General features: G+C 39.3%; 1 protein-coding gene across 1 annotated transcript in view; it reads left to right on the top strand.

Moving 5' to 3' along the window:
- Positions 1-14,756, top strand: part of clpxa (caseinolytic mitochondrial matrix peptidase chaperone subunit Xa) — a 160,101-nt gene that overhangs the window by 4,923 nt on the left and 140,422 nt on the right. Inside the window, exon 3 of the mRNA XM_039771355.1 lies at positions 9,219-9,342. Coding sequence (XP_039627289.1) covers positions 9,219-9,342 — 124 coding nt within the window. The remainder of the gene's footprint in view (positions 1-9,218; positions 9,343-14,756) is intronic.

The raw sequence follows: 14,756 nt of genomic DNA, 5'->3' as shown, positions 1-14,756 counted from the left end.
TAAGTGACAAATGTCAAAATTGTCCCCAAAGTGTCAGTATTTTGTGTGGCCACCATTATTTTCCATCACAGCCATTAACTCTCTTGGGCATGGCGTTCACTTGAGCTTCACAGGTTGCCACTGGAATCTTCCACTCCTCCATGACGACATCACAGAGCTGGTGGATGTTAGAGGCCTTGCACTTCTTAGTTTAGTTTAACACTAGAATTACCAGAGCCTACGAAAAAACTCATAAATCCGTCCCACCTTAAATCGCTTCTTAAAATCGTTCACAGCTCTCCACCAGCGTCTTTTGTCATCTAAATGTGCTGATAAAAATCAGGCTGCAAGCAGCCGGCTATTCCATCCCCCAACCGACTTAGAATGTGCACAAACTTCTCCCAGCTCATGCCTTGATTGATTTTCTGGGAGTGAAGTGGAGTTTTAGAGTGGATATAATAGATTGTTGTTTGGAATACACGCATTTCATGTCTGTTCCGTTTCTACAGTAAATTGTGTAAACACATTGTTAAAACAGAAACATTTTTTATATTCTACTAGTAGATGACAAAATGTAGGCATAAACTATATAATGTATGAAGCCTGAAGTATCAAAGAAATACTTTCACAAAAGATACAAATCTAACACAACAATTGCACTTTTATTCAAAAATATAACTGCAGAAACAAAAAGCCGCCTTAACATGCGACATTGACACCCGTTTATTATGACTGCCTCCGTGGCGCAATAGAATCAGCTGCCGACTGGGAATCAAAAGGTCGTGAGTTCAATCCTGCACCACTCCGTTTTGAGTAGTAAACTGCTCTTAGTCTTACTATTTTAGAATAAAAACATACATTTCATTTCAGTCTGTTAACAGCCGGTGTAATTTATGATGCTTGTAAAGGTTAGCTTTGGTTTTTTTTTTCTTTTTTTCAGTCAGTTTTATTATCTCGGCCACATTCACGAGCCCAAACACACCCCCACCCCCGCATCTGACACTGCTGTTTTCATATAGACGCGCTTGCTTTACAAGCGTCCCATCTAATCTGTGTCAAATTACCAGTGTTGGCACGGTGCAGGAACTATATGTCTTATAGTGCCCTGCGGGAATCCAGGGCACTGCTGCAGTCCAGGGAAGCAGTCATCTATCATCTTGGGGGAGGCAGTGTCCTAGAAAAGCTGCCTTGCCTCATCCTTCCATCTCAGGGGTGTCCCGGCTAGGTTGAGCTGCCAGTTGTCTGTTACAAACTAAATCTGTTAAAACTGCTGCATAACTTCCTTAATGGCACCCACAAGTAAGTCTACATTTGAAAATCAAATACTACAGATGACTTAAACTAGCAAAAACAAATATTTTTGTTTGCTGGGAGCCAAAGCTTATCCCAGTAGTACTGAATACGGGGTGTAAGCAACCAGGGCACACGTCTATAATTGACTTTGTGAAATGGAATCAATATGTTTAAATGGGACTCAACTGCACCTTTAACCCCAGCCAAGCTTATTGTTTTAGTTCCATAAGTTGTGAAATATTCTGTAATTCATATGGGTATGTTGGTAGTTGTAGGGCCCATACACAACACTTTATTTATGTGACTCCTGAAGGTATGTTACTTATGCTTTTTAATGAATGAGCCCCTTAATTGGTAACTCTGAATGCTGTTTGTGTTTCACTTTTAACAGATTATAGGTTTGCCCTTCCTCTCTTAAAAGTTCCTAAATATTTTTCACAGTTAAAAGTAAACCTGGCCAATCCTTACTTAATCAGTTTCAAAATAATATCAAGGTCGTTAACACGGTTACATGTCCTGTATAGTACAACAGCTTAAAGGAAAACTTTGCAATATTGCATGTAAAAGACTGGTATTCTTCAAGATATATAACAATGAAAAGATTAAGAAGTTGGTGTGTGGGTGTGTTTGTGTGTGTCCTGCGGTGGGTTGGCACCCTGCCCAGGATTGGTTCCTGCCTTGTGCCCTGTGTTGGCTGGGATTGGCTCCGGCAGACCCCCTTGACCCTGTGTTCGGATTCAGCGGGTTAGAAAATGGATGGATGGATGAAGAAGTTGAAGTGTACTGTGATTGAAATTAGGAGTAACCTATTTTTCTTTGACATGTGTGTACAGTGTTTTGTAACTTTAATATGTAGTGGCTACCAGTCATTTAAAAAATAAATTCTCTTGGCTGGGTTGGTGGAATTGGTAGCACTAGTTTTTTCAATTAACTGATTTTTTTGCTAGGGCCTTGATGGAGTTACGGCGGATAACATTGCCAATACAAACCACTTGAAGCCACTTCAATTCTCTCCTGAGCTGATTTTCTCACATAGTCTTGATTCTGAAGACCTGCAGCTAAGCTAATGGGTTGTTCTCAAATGGAACACTATGAGTGAGACTTAATGGACTGTTGTTCTGCTTAGTATCTGTAGAAGAAATTTGGGTTCGGAGTTGGGTGGGAAATGTTTTCCTCCTTTTGGGATCAGTTTTTGCCCTTTGTGACAGATACCTAGGGAAATTTTATTAACAAATGGAGTTAAATGCCTGAATTGCTACTTTTCTTCTGGCTGTCAGTATGTCTTGGATTCTTTTTGGGAGAAAGAAAAAAACTTGAGGAGCAATACTTAGAATGTTATTTGATACTAAAGTGCCAGATGCTGGGCATTCATGCATCAGTCTGCAATGCATAAGCGATAAATGGTTATGAGGAATATCTGTCTGATTGTAGCAGAAGAATTTTATTATGGACTCATGTCTCAACCAAATATGAGATATTGACTTATTAAAGAGCATCCATGCATCACTGGCAAAGTTGAACCTATAATTTCATAAAAACGCCTCAAATATTGGCTACTGGCTTTCAGGACTTGGGTCTTGATGATGGAGCTCTTCCAATATGAAGAACCCTTGGTATGTGTTGGACATGTGATCTGGTACCTTCAGTATTAATATTGCAGTATTTGAAAGACCTTTTACTCACCATATGGTGCTGACTACAGTTAATAGCCTTTTTGACCCATAGGAATTTTTGGAATTAGTTACAACCTGTGGCAGAGCAATCTTAAAGAAATTTTCTTTAGATGGTAATTACTGGGACGGTACACTTCCTGAAAATAAGATGGATAAGTGGGAGGCATGGAAGAATTACTTCAGAGTTGGAGCAGTTGTGTCATTATCAAAAATCATATGCTCAAGAGCTGTGTCTTTTGTCAGATACTTCCAACTGGGCTATAGGAGAAGTGGCCTACATGAAAGCTGTCGCTGAAAATACAGTGTCTAGCTGGATTTGTACTCAGAAAAGCAAGATTATCTTCTATTGTCATAAACTGTGTGGAGCTGTGCTTGTGCTTGGAGTTTAAATGGGCTGAACTGATTCCGTGCAATCTGGGCAATAAGCAAGATGCTGTCACGTTTTATTGTGACCGTCAAGTTGCCCTTGGATATATCTATAATCAGTCAGAGTAGTTATCTATGTATATGCAAAATCACATTCAACATATCCATCAAAAAATCAACTCCTGAACAGAGGCATTTATGTGCCTGCAGATCAAAAGTCTAGCTGATCTGGTAACAAGGTTGGTGCCCACATCAAAGCTTACTAGCGCTATTTGGTTTATGGAACCAGAATTTCATCACAAACCTCCCCATGCTGAGGTTTGTGACTCCTTTGGATTGGTTGATTCTGAAAAAGATGTAGAAGTTTTAAAATCCCAAGTGACCACCATAGCTACTCAGAATTAAAAAAAAAAAAAATAAAAAAAAAAAAAGTCTTACTTCAGAACTGTTTCAATGCGTTTTCACTTGGAGCTTACTGAGGGCTGTTGCTGTTTTGAATAATCAAGCTCATTCTTGCATGTGAAAAATCTAGTCATATCATCAGACTGTTTTTATGCCATTTTCATGAAAAGATGAAGCACTAGGGGCAGCAGTTTACATAGGAAGCTATTAGGGTAGCTGGTCTGTGGATTGTTGTTGGCAAAAGGTTGGTAAACTCTGTTGTTTATCATTGCATTATATGTTGTAACCTTAGTGGAAATTTGCAGGTGCAGAAGATGGTGGACTTCTCCATTGGAGCATCTAAACACTTTACACCTTTACCTTTGTGTGGTTAGATGTTTTCGGTCGTTGGATAGTTATCACCCGATGCACTAGTGGGGGTGACGCTCAAAGCAAGTTGTGCACTGTACTCGTTATGTGCATGAATACGAGGACGGTACATACAGAAATTATAGTGTCAGTGGAACATATAAGCTGTCTATGCAATTAAAAGGGTGTTTCAATAGGAGAGGACCAGCTGAGGAGCTGAGAATCAAGGAACCAATTTTGTTGGAGCTAGTTTTGAATCGGGTATAGGGCATGATACTTACAGCAATAGCAGTCTCTTCAAGTATCTTCACGTGAGTAGCTGTACATGCGACATACACATGGTGGGTGCATGAGAGAGCATGATTGGCATAACTCAGATTTCTAGACTCCGTGCTGCTACAGACAAAATGTTCTCCACTGACTTGACACATGCTTTGTATCTTGTTGACACATGTCTCCACAATCATTAATTAATGACCATTAGTTCCTATTTCTTCTGAGCCTGCATCATCCATTCTATTGACTACTTCTATGTTATTAACCCAAAAGTCAGGGTTACCAGCTCCATCTGGCAACTTCACAAAGAAGGGCCTCCAAGTATCAATGGAGGCAGATGCAAGCATTAGCTAATGATTTATGTACTTGTTGGTAAATAAGTATCTCCATATTCTTCAACCAAGGCATAAACAGTACAGACTATATCAGAACCAGCAAGCTGGTGATTTTTCAGAGGCATAACAGAGTCAGATACCTCAGAATGTGTGCTTAATGGAACTGGTTACTTCAATCTTTCCAAACAGTGGTTTGAAGGTACGAAAGGTAGAGTTTAGGACAACCTCCCAAGGTACTTTTAAGACATTTGGAAAACCCATTTCTAGAGTTGTTTTTCTCTTTTCAGAAGAAGGCTAATTTTAATTTTAAGGAGGCAAAGATCAATTGGATTTGTAGTTCCATTGTTGATCCCAAAGGAATAGTGTTCTGCCTTCTTCATTGACTACTGTGTTGTTGTCTTTTGGTGGTATTGATATGTGCACCTTTTATTTTGAAGCTCTCTGATGAAACCGAGAAAGGCCAGAAATTACTAATTTTTATTTTATGGGAAAGTACTTTGAAGCACATGGTGTACAGAGACACACATTCTTTATGAAACCTTATGTTGAAGCTCCAGAAATCAATGGTTTTAATTGTTTTGACAATCTTTATTGATTAATATCATTGTTTTAAGTAAGTTTAGACTTACTTAGTATTACATGATTGTACAGACCTTTATTCATTTGGAGGTATTACTGTGGAGTTGTTGATAAATACATAATAATAATAATAATTCATCTATGTTTTGAGGAAAGTTCATTATATAAGTAATGGTATCCATTTCCTGACTAGTGAATGGAATTAACTTTCTTTTTATCTGCATCAACTCTTTGGAAGTGAGATCTAGAGAGAAAGGTACACTGCATGTTTTCATGCATTCTTTATGCTGTTTCAAATGACATTTACCAGAAAAAGCAATTGAAAGCTTCATTTTTGTAGCAAGCACCATCTAAACTTAAGTGAGGGAACTTTTTTTTAAGTTTGCATGAAAGTCACTCACTCTCTCTCACTGTTTCACTCAAAGTGAGCACCTTTTCATTAGAAGAGCAGCCTTTCTCAACACTGAAAGTGGCAATAATTTATTACCACCTGGTCAAGGGTGATACCCATGGGAATTCGGAACTGCACTTTCTAACTAAGCAAAATACTTTGAATCCTGCTATGCTTTTAAGCTTTCTCAGAAAACCCGTTTTAAATTCAGCATGACAAGAGCTTTAAGCTTAGGGTTTTTACCTGAAATCTGTCACTTGAAAAGGTTAAAGCATCTCCCATACAGGTACTTGTTAGTATGAAGCAGAACCGCTTTAAATGCTTGTACAAATGTTAATATTACTCTTGTTGGCTGGTTATGATTTATTCATATCAGAATCAGTCTTAATCACACACATCAATCAATCAGTGTGCTTTTATAGTAGTAGAAAGAGTAACATTTCTGTTTTTGAAATTCAACAGGGAAAAAAGAAACTAAAGAAAAGAAAACTAAATAAATATAAGACATTAAAGCAGATTTTGCCAACTTGAGCATTATGTCACATGCAGTAAGCTAAACATAGATTTTTGTTATTTCCCACGTCTCTTTAGTGTTCATTAGTGTAGATGCATCTTGTTTGTAGTTATGTGACATTTTGTGTGCTTGACTCCACAATTGTATGGAATTATTCATACGGTAGCAGATCCTGTAAAAGTCTTGTTTATTATTCGGGAATGACGTGGGGGTAGTCCTGCATTCCCTGTAACATTATATGTTGGCTTTATTTACACGTCTTTGATCTTGAAATTTAAAATAACTGGAATATAAAATGATGACCATAATAGAAGGGAAACCTTGTGTCTGCCTTCAAGTAGGTTTTACAAAACCCTTTCAAATGGTTACTAGTTTAAGTCCACCTTACTTTCCTCAACATTCATCTGTGACAGTGATAAAATGGTGATAAAACCACTGACTGGAGATTCAAACCAATAAAACTGGATCATCATGTAAACAAAAATACTTTCTTTAATTACTGTTTATGAACAATTTTGAATCTGATGGCAATATTAGATCAGCATCTAAATTTATATACAGTCGGTACGGGAAGTATTCGGACCCCCTTCAATTTTTCACTCTTTGTTATATTGCAGCCATTTGCTTAAAATCATTGAAATTAATTTTTTTCCTCATTAATGTACACACAGCACACCATATTGACAGACAAAAAAAAAAAGAATTTTTGAAATTGTTGCAGATTTATTAAAAAAGAAACTGAAATATCACATGGTCCTAAGTATTCAGACCCTTTGCTGTGACACTCATATATTTATATATTTAACTCGGGTGCTTTCCATTTCTTCTGATCATCCTTGAGATCACCTTCATTTGAGTTCAGCTGTGTTTGATTATACTGATTGGACTTGATTAGGAAAGCCACACACCTGTCTATATAAGACCTTACAGCTCACAATGCATGTCAGAGCAAATGAGAATCATGAGGTCAAAGGAACTGCCTGAAGAGCTCGGAGACAGAATTGTGGCAAGGCACAGATCTGGCCAAGGTTACAAAAAAATTTCTGCTGCACTTAAGGTTCCCAAGAGCACAGTGGCCTCCATAATCCTTAAATGGAAGACGTTTGGGACGACCAGAACCCTTCCTAGAGCTGGCCGTCTGGCAAAGCTGAGCTACCGGGGGAGAAGAGCCTAGGTGAGAGAGGTAAAGAAGAACCCAAAGATCACTTTGGCTGAGCTCCAGAGATGACTTTCTACAACTTTCCCCCATCTCCTGACTGCAACCATCACTGCAGCCCTCAACCAGTCAGGGCTTTATGGCACAGTGGCCTGTCGGAAGCCTCTCCTCGGTGCAAGACACATGACAGCCTGCATGGAGTTTGCTAAAAGACACCTGAAGGACTCCGAGATGGTGAGAAATAAGATTCTCTGGTCTGATGAGTCCAAGATAGAACTTTATGGCCTTAATTCTAAGCGGTATGTGTGGAGACAACCAGGCACTGCTCACCACTTGTCCAATACAGTCCCCACAGTGAAGCATGGCGGAGGCAGCATCATGCTGTGGGGGTGTTTTTCAGCTGCAGGGACAGGACGACTGGTTGCAATCGAGGGAAAGATGAATGCGGCCAAGTACAGGGATATCCTGGACAAGATTCTTCTCCAGAGTGCTAAGGACCTCGGACTGGGCCGAAGGTTTACCTTCCAACAAGTCAATGAGCCTAAGCACACAGCTAAAATAACGAAGGAGTGGCTTCACAACAACTTTGTGACTGTTCTTGAATGGCCCAGCCAGAGTCCTGACTTAAACCCAATTGAGCATCTCTGGAGAGACCTAAAAATGGCTGTCCACCAACATTTACCATCCAACCTAACAGAACTGGAGAGGATCTGCAAGGAGGAATGGCAGAGGATCCCCAAATCCAGGTGTGAAAAACTTGTTGCATCTTTCCCAAGAAGACTCATGGCTGTATTAGCTCAAAAAGGTGCTTCTACTAAATACTGAGCAAAGGGTCTGAATACTTAGGACCATGTGATATTTCAGTTTTTCTTTTTTAATAAATTTGCAACAATTTCAAAAATTCTTTTTTTTGTCTGTCAATATGGGGTGCTGTGTGTACATTAATGAGGGAAAAATAATTTAAATGATTTTAGCAAATGGCTGCAATATAACAAAGAGTGAAAAATTGAAGGGAGTCTGAATACTTTCCGCACCCACTGTATAAATATTTTCTTTTTCAGGAAAAGATCTATCACAATGCTGCAAAACGATAGTTTTTATATACTGCTCAAAAAATTAAAGCAACACTTTTTAATCGGAGTATAGCATCAAATCAGTGAAACTTCTGGGATATTGATGTGGTCAGTTAAGTAGTAGAGGGAGTTGTTAATCATTTTCTGCTGCTTTGGTGTTAATGAAATTAACAACAGATGCACTAAAGGGGCAACAATGAGACGACTCCTAAAACAGAAATGGTTTATCAGGTGGAGGCCACTGACATTTTTTCTCTTCTCACCTTTTCTGACTGTTTTTTCACTGGTCAGTGATGCTTTGGTCGAGATCTGGGAGGAGATCCCCTAGGACAACATCCATTGTCTCATTTTGAGCATGCTCTGACGTTTTCGGGCATGCATACAAGCTCATGGGGGTCATACAAACTACTGAGTCCGATTTGGACTTGCTGCAATGGAATTTCGACAAAATGGACTAGCCTGCCGCATCATTTTTTCACTTTGATTTTTGGAGTTACTTTGAATTCAGTCCTGTGTAGGTTAATAATTTTCATTTCCATCAAATGATGTGGCATCCTTTCGTTTCTAACATATTACCTATTCCACATCAGTATAGATATCCAGTATGATTTATCAGATCTCAATGGGAAAATATGTTTTCAAAGTGTTTCTTTTAATTTTTTTGAGAATTTATTTATAATAAAGTTTTTATTATATTTAGTCGGTTTAAATATTCAAGATAATGATTATGGAAAGGTATTTGTGTAACAGTATATTCAAGGGAGAAAAGGTGGAGAATATGTATTAAGCATAATTTATTGATTGATTTTTATATTTTTCTTTGACAACAAAAGAAATCTGTAAGTGAAGGCGGTGGGGGAAAACGATCTTCTGGTTCTGGAAGTTCTGGCAAAAGTGGCAGTCAGTTGCGTTGTCCAAAATGTGGAGATCCTTGCACTCATGTGGAGACTTTTGTTTGTAAGTATAAACTTGGCTTTTTACTATTTAAATTATTCTTTTTCCAATATTGTTGAGGTAATACTGTTATTATTTAGGACTAGGGGGCTCCGCCCCCTGCTCACTTTGCTCGCCCACCCCCATGTTTTGTTTACCGGATATACAATACAATTTATTTTTTGTATAGCCCAAAATCACACAAGAAGTGTTGCAATGGGCTTTAACAGGCCCTGCCTCTTGACAGCCCCCAAGCCTTGATCCTCTAAGAATACCAGAAAAAACTCCCAAAAAAAACCCTTGTAGGCAAAAAATCGAAGAAACCTTGGGAAAGGTAGTTCAAAGAGAGACCCCTTTCCAGGTAGGTTGGGCGTGCACTGGGTGTCAAAAAGAATGGGGTCAATACAATACTGTACAATACATAGAACAGAATAAATCCTCAATACAGTATAAAAACAATAATTATAAAAGTACGGAGTAGAATTTCACATGATGATATCACATAATATGATTTGGATTTGTTTTAAGTCCTGGAGACCTCATTCATTAAGCTGCCTCCCCCATTTTGCCATTCCACATCTGAAATAACGCTAATCCGATGAAAGGACCCCTCTTTGCCACGATTGCTGCAATCCTCCATTTGGGATTACTTTATCTTTGGCAGGCAGTATACAATTTGAAGAGATTGTAATTTTTTTGAGAATTGTTACATATGCGTTATTTGCACTTTTACTTTAAAAACTTTTGTAAAAACAATACGTGTCCTTTATTTCAGGCCCTGTGCGTGGTGACATCTCTGTCTTGCCAGACGTATAATGCTGCTTGTATTGTTGGGTGGGGGTGTGTCTGGTGGGCCGCTGAACGCACACTAAGGATATGTGCTTGCAAGCTCCCTCTTCTGCTTGTCGCATGTCGTTCTTTTAAGAGCTGGGAGCACATGATGGTTATCTGCCAAAAGCAATCTTAACAACTGCTAGGTTTGATGTCTGTGGACTTGTTTTAAATGATGGCTCACTGCCTGGTCTCGCGTGATGTTATTAAAACAATACTTGTCCTCTATTTCCGGCCCCGGCTGGTTAAATTCTTTCTTGCAGGATGTATAACGCTGCTCGTGTTGTTCGGGGAGAGGGTGGTCTATTGTCGTGCTGTCCTTCGATCTTTTTAAAGCATGTGCAGCCGCTGTCCTTTTTGCTACTCTGTGTCTCTGCTACTCGCGTTGCGATCACTTCTCTGTGATCATAAATATATACCTGACCGAATTGTTTTTTCTTTGAAAAACGTTGTTGCTTTAACTGTTGCGGGTCCACAAATTGTCATAGCGTATGTTCTATTATTTTGTAAATCTACGTTTTGTGCATTGAATGATGCGAAAAGACTTTGTTTTCTGCTCTTTGCCTTTTATTTCTGACCTCACTTTATCCTGCTATTTTTTCAATTACACCTGATCCTGATTAATTTCCCTTTTTTTTACGTTAATGCAATCTTTTATTCGTCAACGTTTCATTTATAACATCCTTTATACGCTTTATATGCACTGAGACATCTGTATCTGTGTGTGCTGCTTCCCTTTACACTACTGATTATTTATTTATTTATTTATTTTGCCCATTCTCTTTCGTCCCACGGTTCTTTTATTTGTCTTTTGTGATCTTAATATGAAGATCACGTATCGTCTCCTAGTCATTCATTTCACAGGATTTTTTTTAGTAATAGAGAGATGTGTTGAGTTCATGTAATTTATCTTTTAAGAAGTTTTTATGTAAGCATTTGAGCATTATTTGAAATGCAGCTAAACAATGCAGGAGTGTCTGTTTGGATCTTCTCAACTCGGACTGTTGCTTTTAGCTTTGGTCTTTTTTCCCCGCTCCTACAGTATTTATAATGGTAAGGGAGCAAGACCACATCTGGTATAGGTGAAAATACAAATGGCATGTAACTGGTGAGCTTGTAGGCATATGCATTATGTGCTATTACTTGTACTGTGCTCAGAATCCTGGTTAATGTAATAATGAAAATATTCTATTAGTATTAAGAAAGTACTATTAAGCATGTGACCTTTATTGGTGATCTAATGATGCAATATAGACTGGGGTTGTCAAGAGTATTGAAATATGCAAGCATCTATTTTAACATTTTTATCTATTTTAACACTTCCGGTTGAGCAAACGCTGGTGGGACTGGTCACCGCTACTCACCGGTAACCGTTTTACAATTAACTTACGATCTAATGGACTAAGCAACTGTTTTCATTTTGGGCAGACTTATTCGTTGAGTATTTTTCAGTCATTTAAAGCTAGACTGATGATTTCTAGCTCGACTAGTGATTTGGCTATATATGGACTATTTTCAGTCTAACCCTGCTTTGAGACTTGTGTGGCTCTGTTCTCCGGACATCTGAGTTGTCTGCGTCCTTCTGTCTTCGCTTACAATGTGGACTGGAAGGATATTTATTTGGTTTGTATTAGTTTGGTTTCTCCTGTTGTTCACTATCCAGCCTGCTTCAGTGCTCAGCTGCTGAGCTCCTCCAACTGCGCTTCCACCAGTCTGAGCCTCCGCTGATTGGGCTGTATCTCCACCTGGACATCATATTCCTCTCCTGACACTTCGAAAGTAATAAACTCCATCTGGTCTAGTTCTCAATGTCATCCACGTAACTTAGGCAGGGTCACTGACCACAGTGTGTTAGTCAGACTAGCCCATTCGGCTAACACCGTTCCCAAATAAAATAACGGCATTGACAATTTCGGTCTGTTGAACAGTTGCTCACCTACGAGCAAGCGGCATCTCATCCAGGATCTCCTCACTGACCGTAAGTTTTGACTTTTTTGTCTAACCGAGACATGGCAACAACCTTATGACTTTTCACAACTTAACGAGTCCACTACCCCGGGATGTGTTTACATCTGTCAACCCCATGGCTCTGGCAAGGGAGGAGGTCTCGCAATAATGTGAAGTGGAAAATCCTGTTGTTGTCTGTTCCTGCTTTCAGCTCTTTTAAATCTCTTGTGTGTCAATTAACTGGACCTATTCCTACAAATATTGTAGCTGTTTACCGCCCTCCTAAATCAAATAATGACTTTCTGAATGACTTTGCGGTTTGTCTTACACACTTATCTACTGTTTCATCAAACATAATACTTCTGGGGGATTTCAGTGTGTGTGTGTATGTGTGTGTATATATATATATATATATATATATATATATATATATGCACACACACACTCACCTAAAGAATTATTAGGAACACCTGTTCAATTTCCCATTAATGCAATTATCTAATCAACCAATCACATGGCAGTTGCTTCAATGCATCTAGGGGTGTGGTCCTGGTCAAGACAATCTCCTGAACTCCAAACTGAATGTCAGAATGGGAAAGAAAGGTGATTTAAGCAATTTTGAGCTGGCATGGTTGTTGGTGCCAGATGGGCGGTCTGAGTATTTCACAATCTGCTCAGTTACTGGGATTTTCACGCACAACCATTTCTAGGGTTTACAAAGAATGGTGTGAAAAGGGAAAAACATCCAGTATGCGGCAGTCCTGTGGGCGAAAATGCCTTGTTGATGCTAGAGGTCAGAGGAGAATGGGCCGACTGATTCAAGCTGATAGAAGAGCAACTTTGACTGAAATAACCACTCGTTACAACCGAGGTATGCAGCAAAGCATTTGTGAAGCCACACCAAGCACAACCTTGAGGCGGATGGGCTACAACAGCAGAAGACCCCACCGGGTACCACTCATCTCTTCTAAAAATAGGAAAAAGAGGCTACAATTTGCACAAGCTCACCAAAATTGGGCAGTTGAAGACTGGAAAAATGTTGCCTGGTCTGATGAGTCTCGATTTCTGTTGAGACATTTACAGTGGTGTGAAAAACTATTTGCCCCCTTCCTGATTTCTTATTCTTTTGCAGGTTTGTCACACAAAATGTTTCTGATCATCAAACACATTTAACCATTAGTCAAATATAACACAAGTAAACACAAAATGCAGTTTTAAATGATGGTTTTATTATTTAGGGAGAAAAAATACAAACCTACATGGTCCTGTGTGAAAAAGTAATTGCCCCCTGAACCTAATAACTGGTTGGGCCACCCTTTGCAGCAATAACTGCAATCAAGCGTTTGCGATAACTTGCAATGAGTCTTTTACAGCGCTCTGGAGGAATTTTGGCCCACTCACCTTTGCAGAATTGTTGTAATTCAGCATTATTTGAGGGTTTTCTAGCATGAACCGCCTTTTTAAGGTCATGCCATAGCATCTCAATTGGATTCAGGTCAGGACTTTGACTAGGCCACTCCAAAGTCTTCATTTTGTTTTTCTTCAGCCATTCAGAGGTGGATTTGCTGGTGTGTTTTGGGTCATTGTCCTGTTGCAGCACCCAAGATCGCTTCAGCTTGAGTTGGCGAACAGATGGCGGACATTCTCCTTCAGGATTTTTGGTAGACAGTAGAATTCATGGTTCCATCTATCACAGCAAGCCTTCCAGGTCCTGAAGCAGCAAAACAACCCCAGACCATCACACTACCACCACCATATTTTACTGTTGGTATGATGTTCTTTTTCTGAAATGCTGTGTTCCTTTTACGCCAGATGTAACGGGACATTTGCCTTCCAAAAGTTCAACTTTTGTCTCATCAGTCCACAAGGTATTTTCCCAAAAGTCTTGGCAATCATTGAGATGTTTCTTAGCAAAATTGAGCGAGCCCTAATGTTCTTTTTGCTTAACAGTGGTTTGCGTCTTGGAAATCTGCCACGCAGGCCGTTTTTGCCAGTCTCTCTCTTATGGTGGAGTCGTGAACACTGACCTTAATTGAGGCAAGTGAGGCCTGCAGTTCTTTAGACGTTGTCCTGGGGTCTTTTGTGACCTCTCGGATGAGTCGTCTCTGCGCTCTTGTGGTAATTTTGGTCGGCGGGCCACTCCTGCGAAGGTTCACCACTGTTCCATGTTTTTGCCATTTGTGGATAATGGCTCTCACTGTGGTTTGCTGGAGTCCCAAAGCTTTAGAAATGGCTTTATAACCTTTACCAGACTGATAGATCTCAATTACTTCTGTTCTCATTTGTTCCTGAATTTCTTTGGATCTTGGCATGATGTCTAGCTTTTGAGGTGCTTTTGGTCTACTTCTCTGTGTCAGGCAGCTCCTATTTAAGTGATTTCTTGATTGAAACAGGTGTGGCAGTAATCAGGCCTGGGGGTGGCTACGAAAATTGAACTCAGGTGTGATACACCACAGTTAGGTTATTTTTGAACAAGGGGGCAATTACATTTTCACACAGGGCCATGTAGGTTTGGATTTTTTTTCTCCCTAAATAATAAAAACCATCATTTAAAAACTGCATTTTGTGTTTACTTGTGTTATATTTGACTAATGGTTAAATGTGTTTGATGATCAGAAACATTTTGTGTGACAAACATGCAAAAGAACAAGAAATCAGGA

Source organism: Polypterus senegalus, chromosome 12 (genome assembly GCF_016835505.1).
Source record: "Polypterus senegalus isolate Bchr_013 chromosome 12, ASM1683550v1, whole genome shotgun sequence".
NCBI lineage: Eukaryota > Metazoa > Chordata > Cladistia > Polypteriformes > Polypteridae > Polypterus > Polypterus senegalus.
This window is presented reverse-complemented; position numbering and strand designations above follow the sequence as displayed.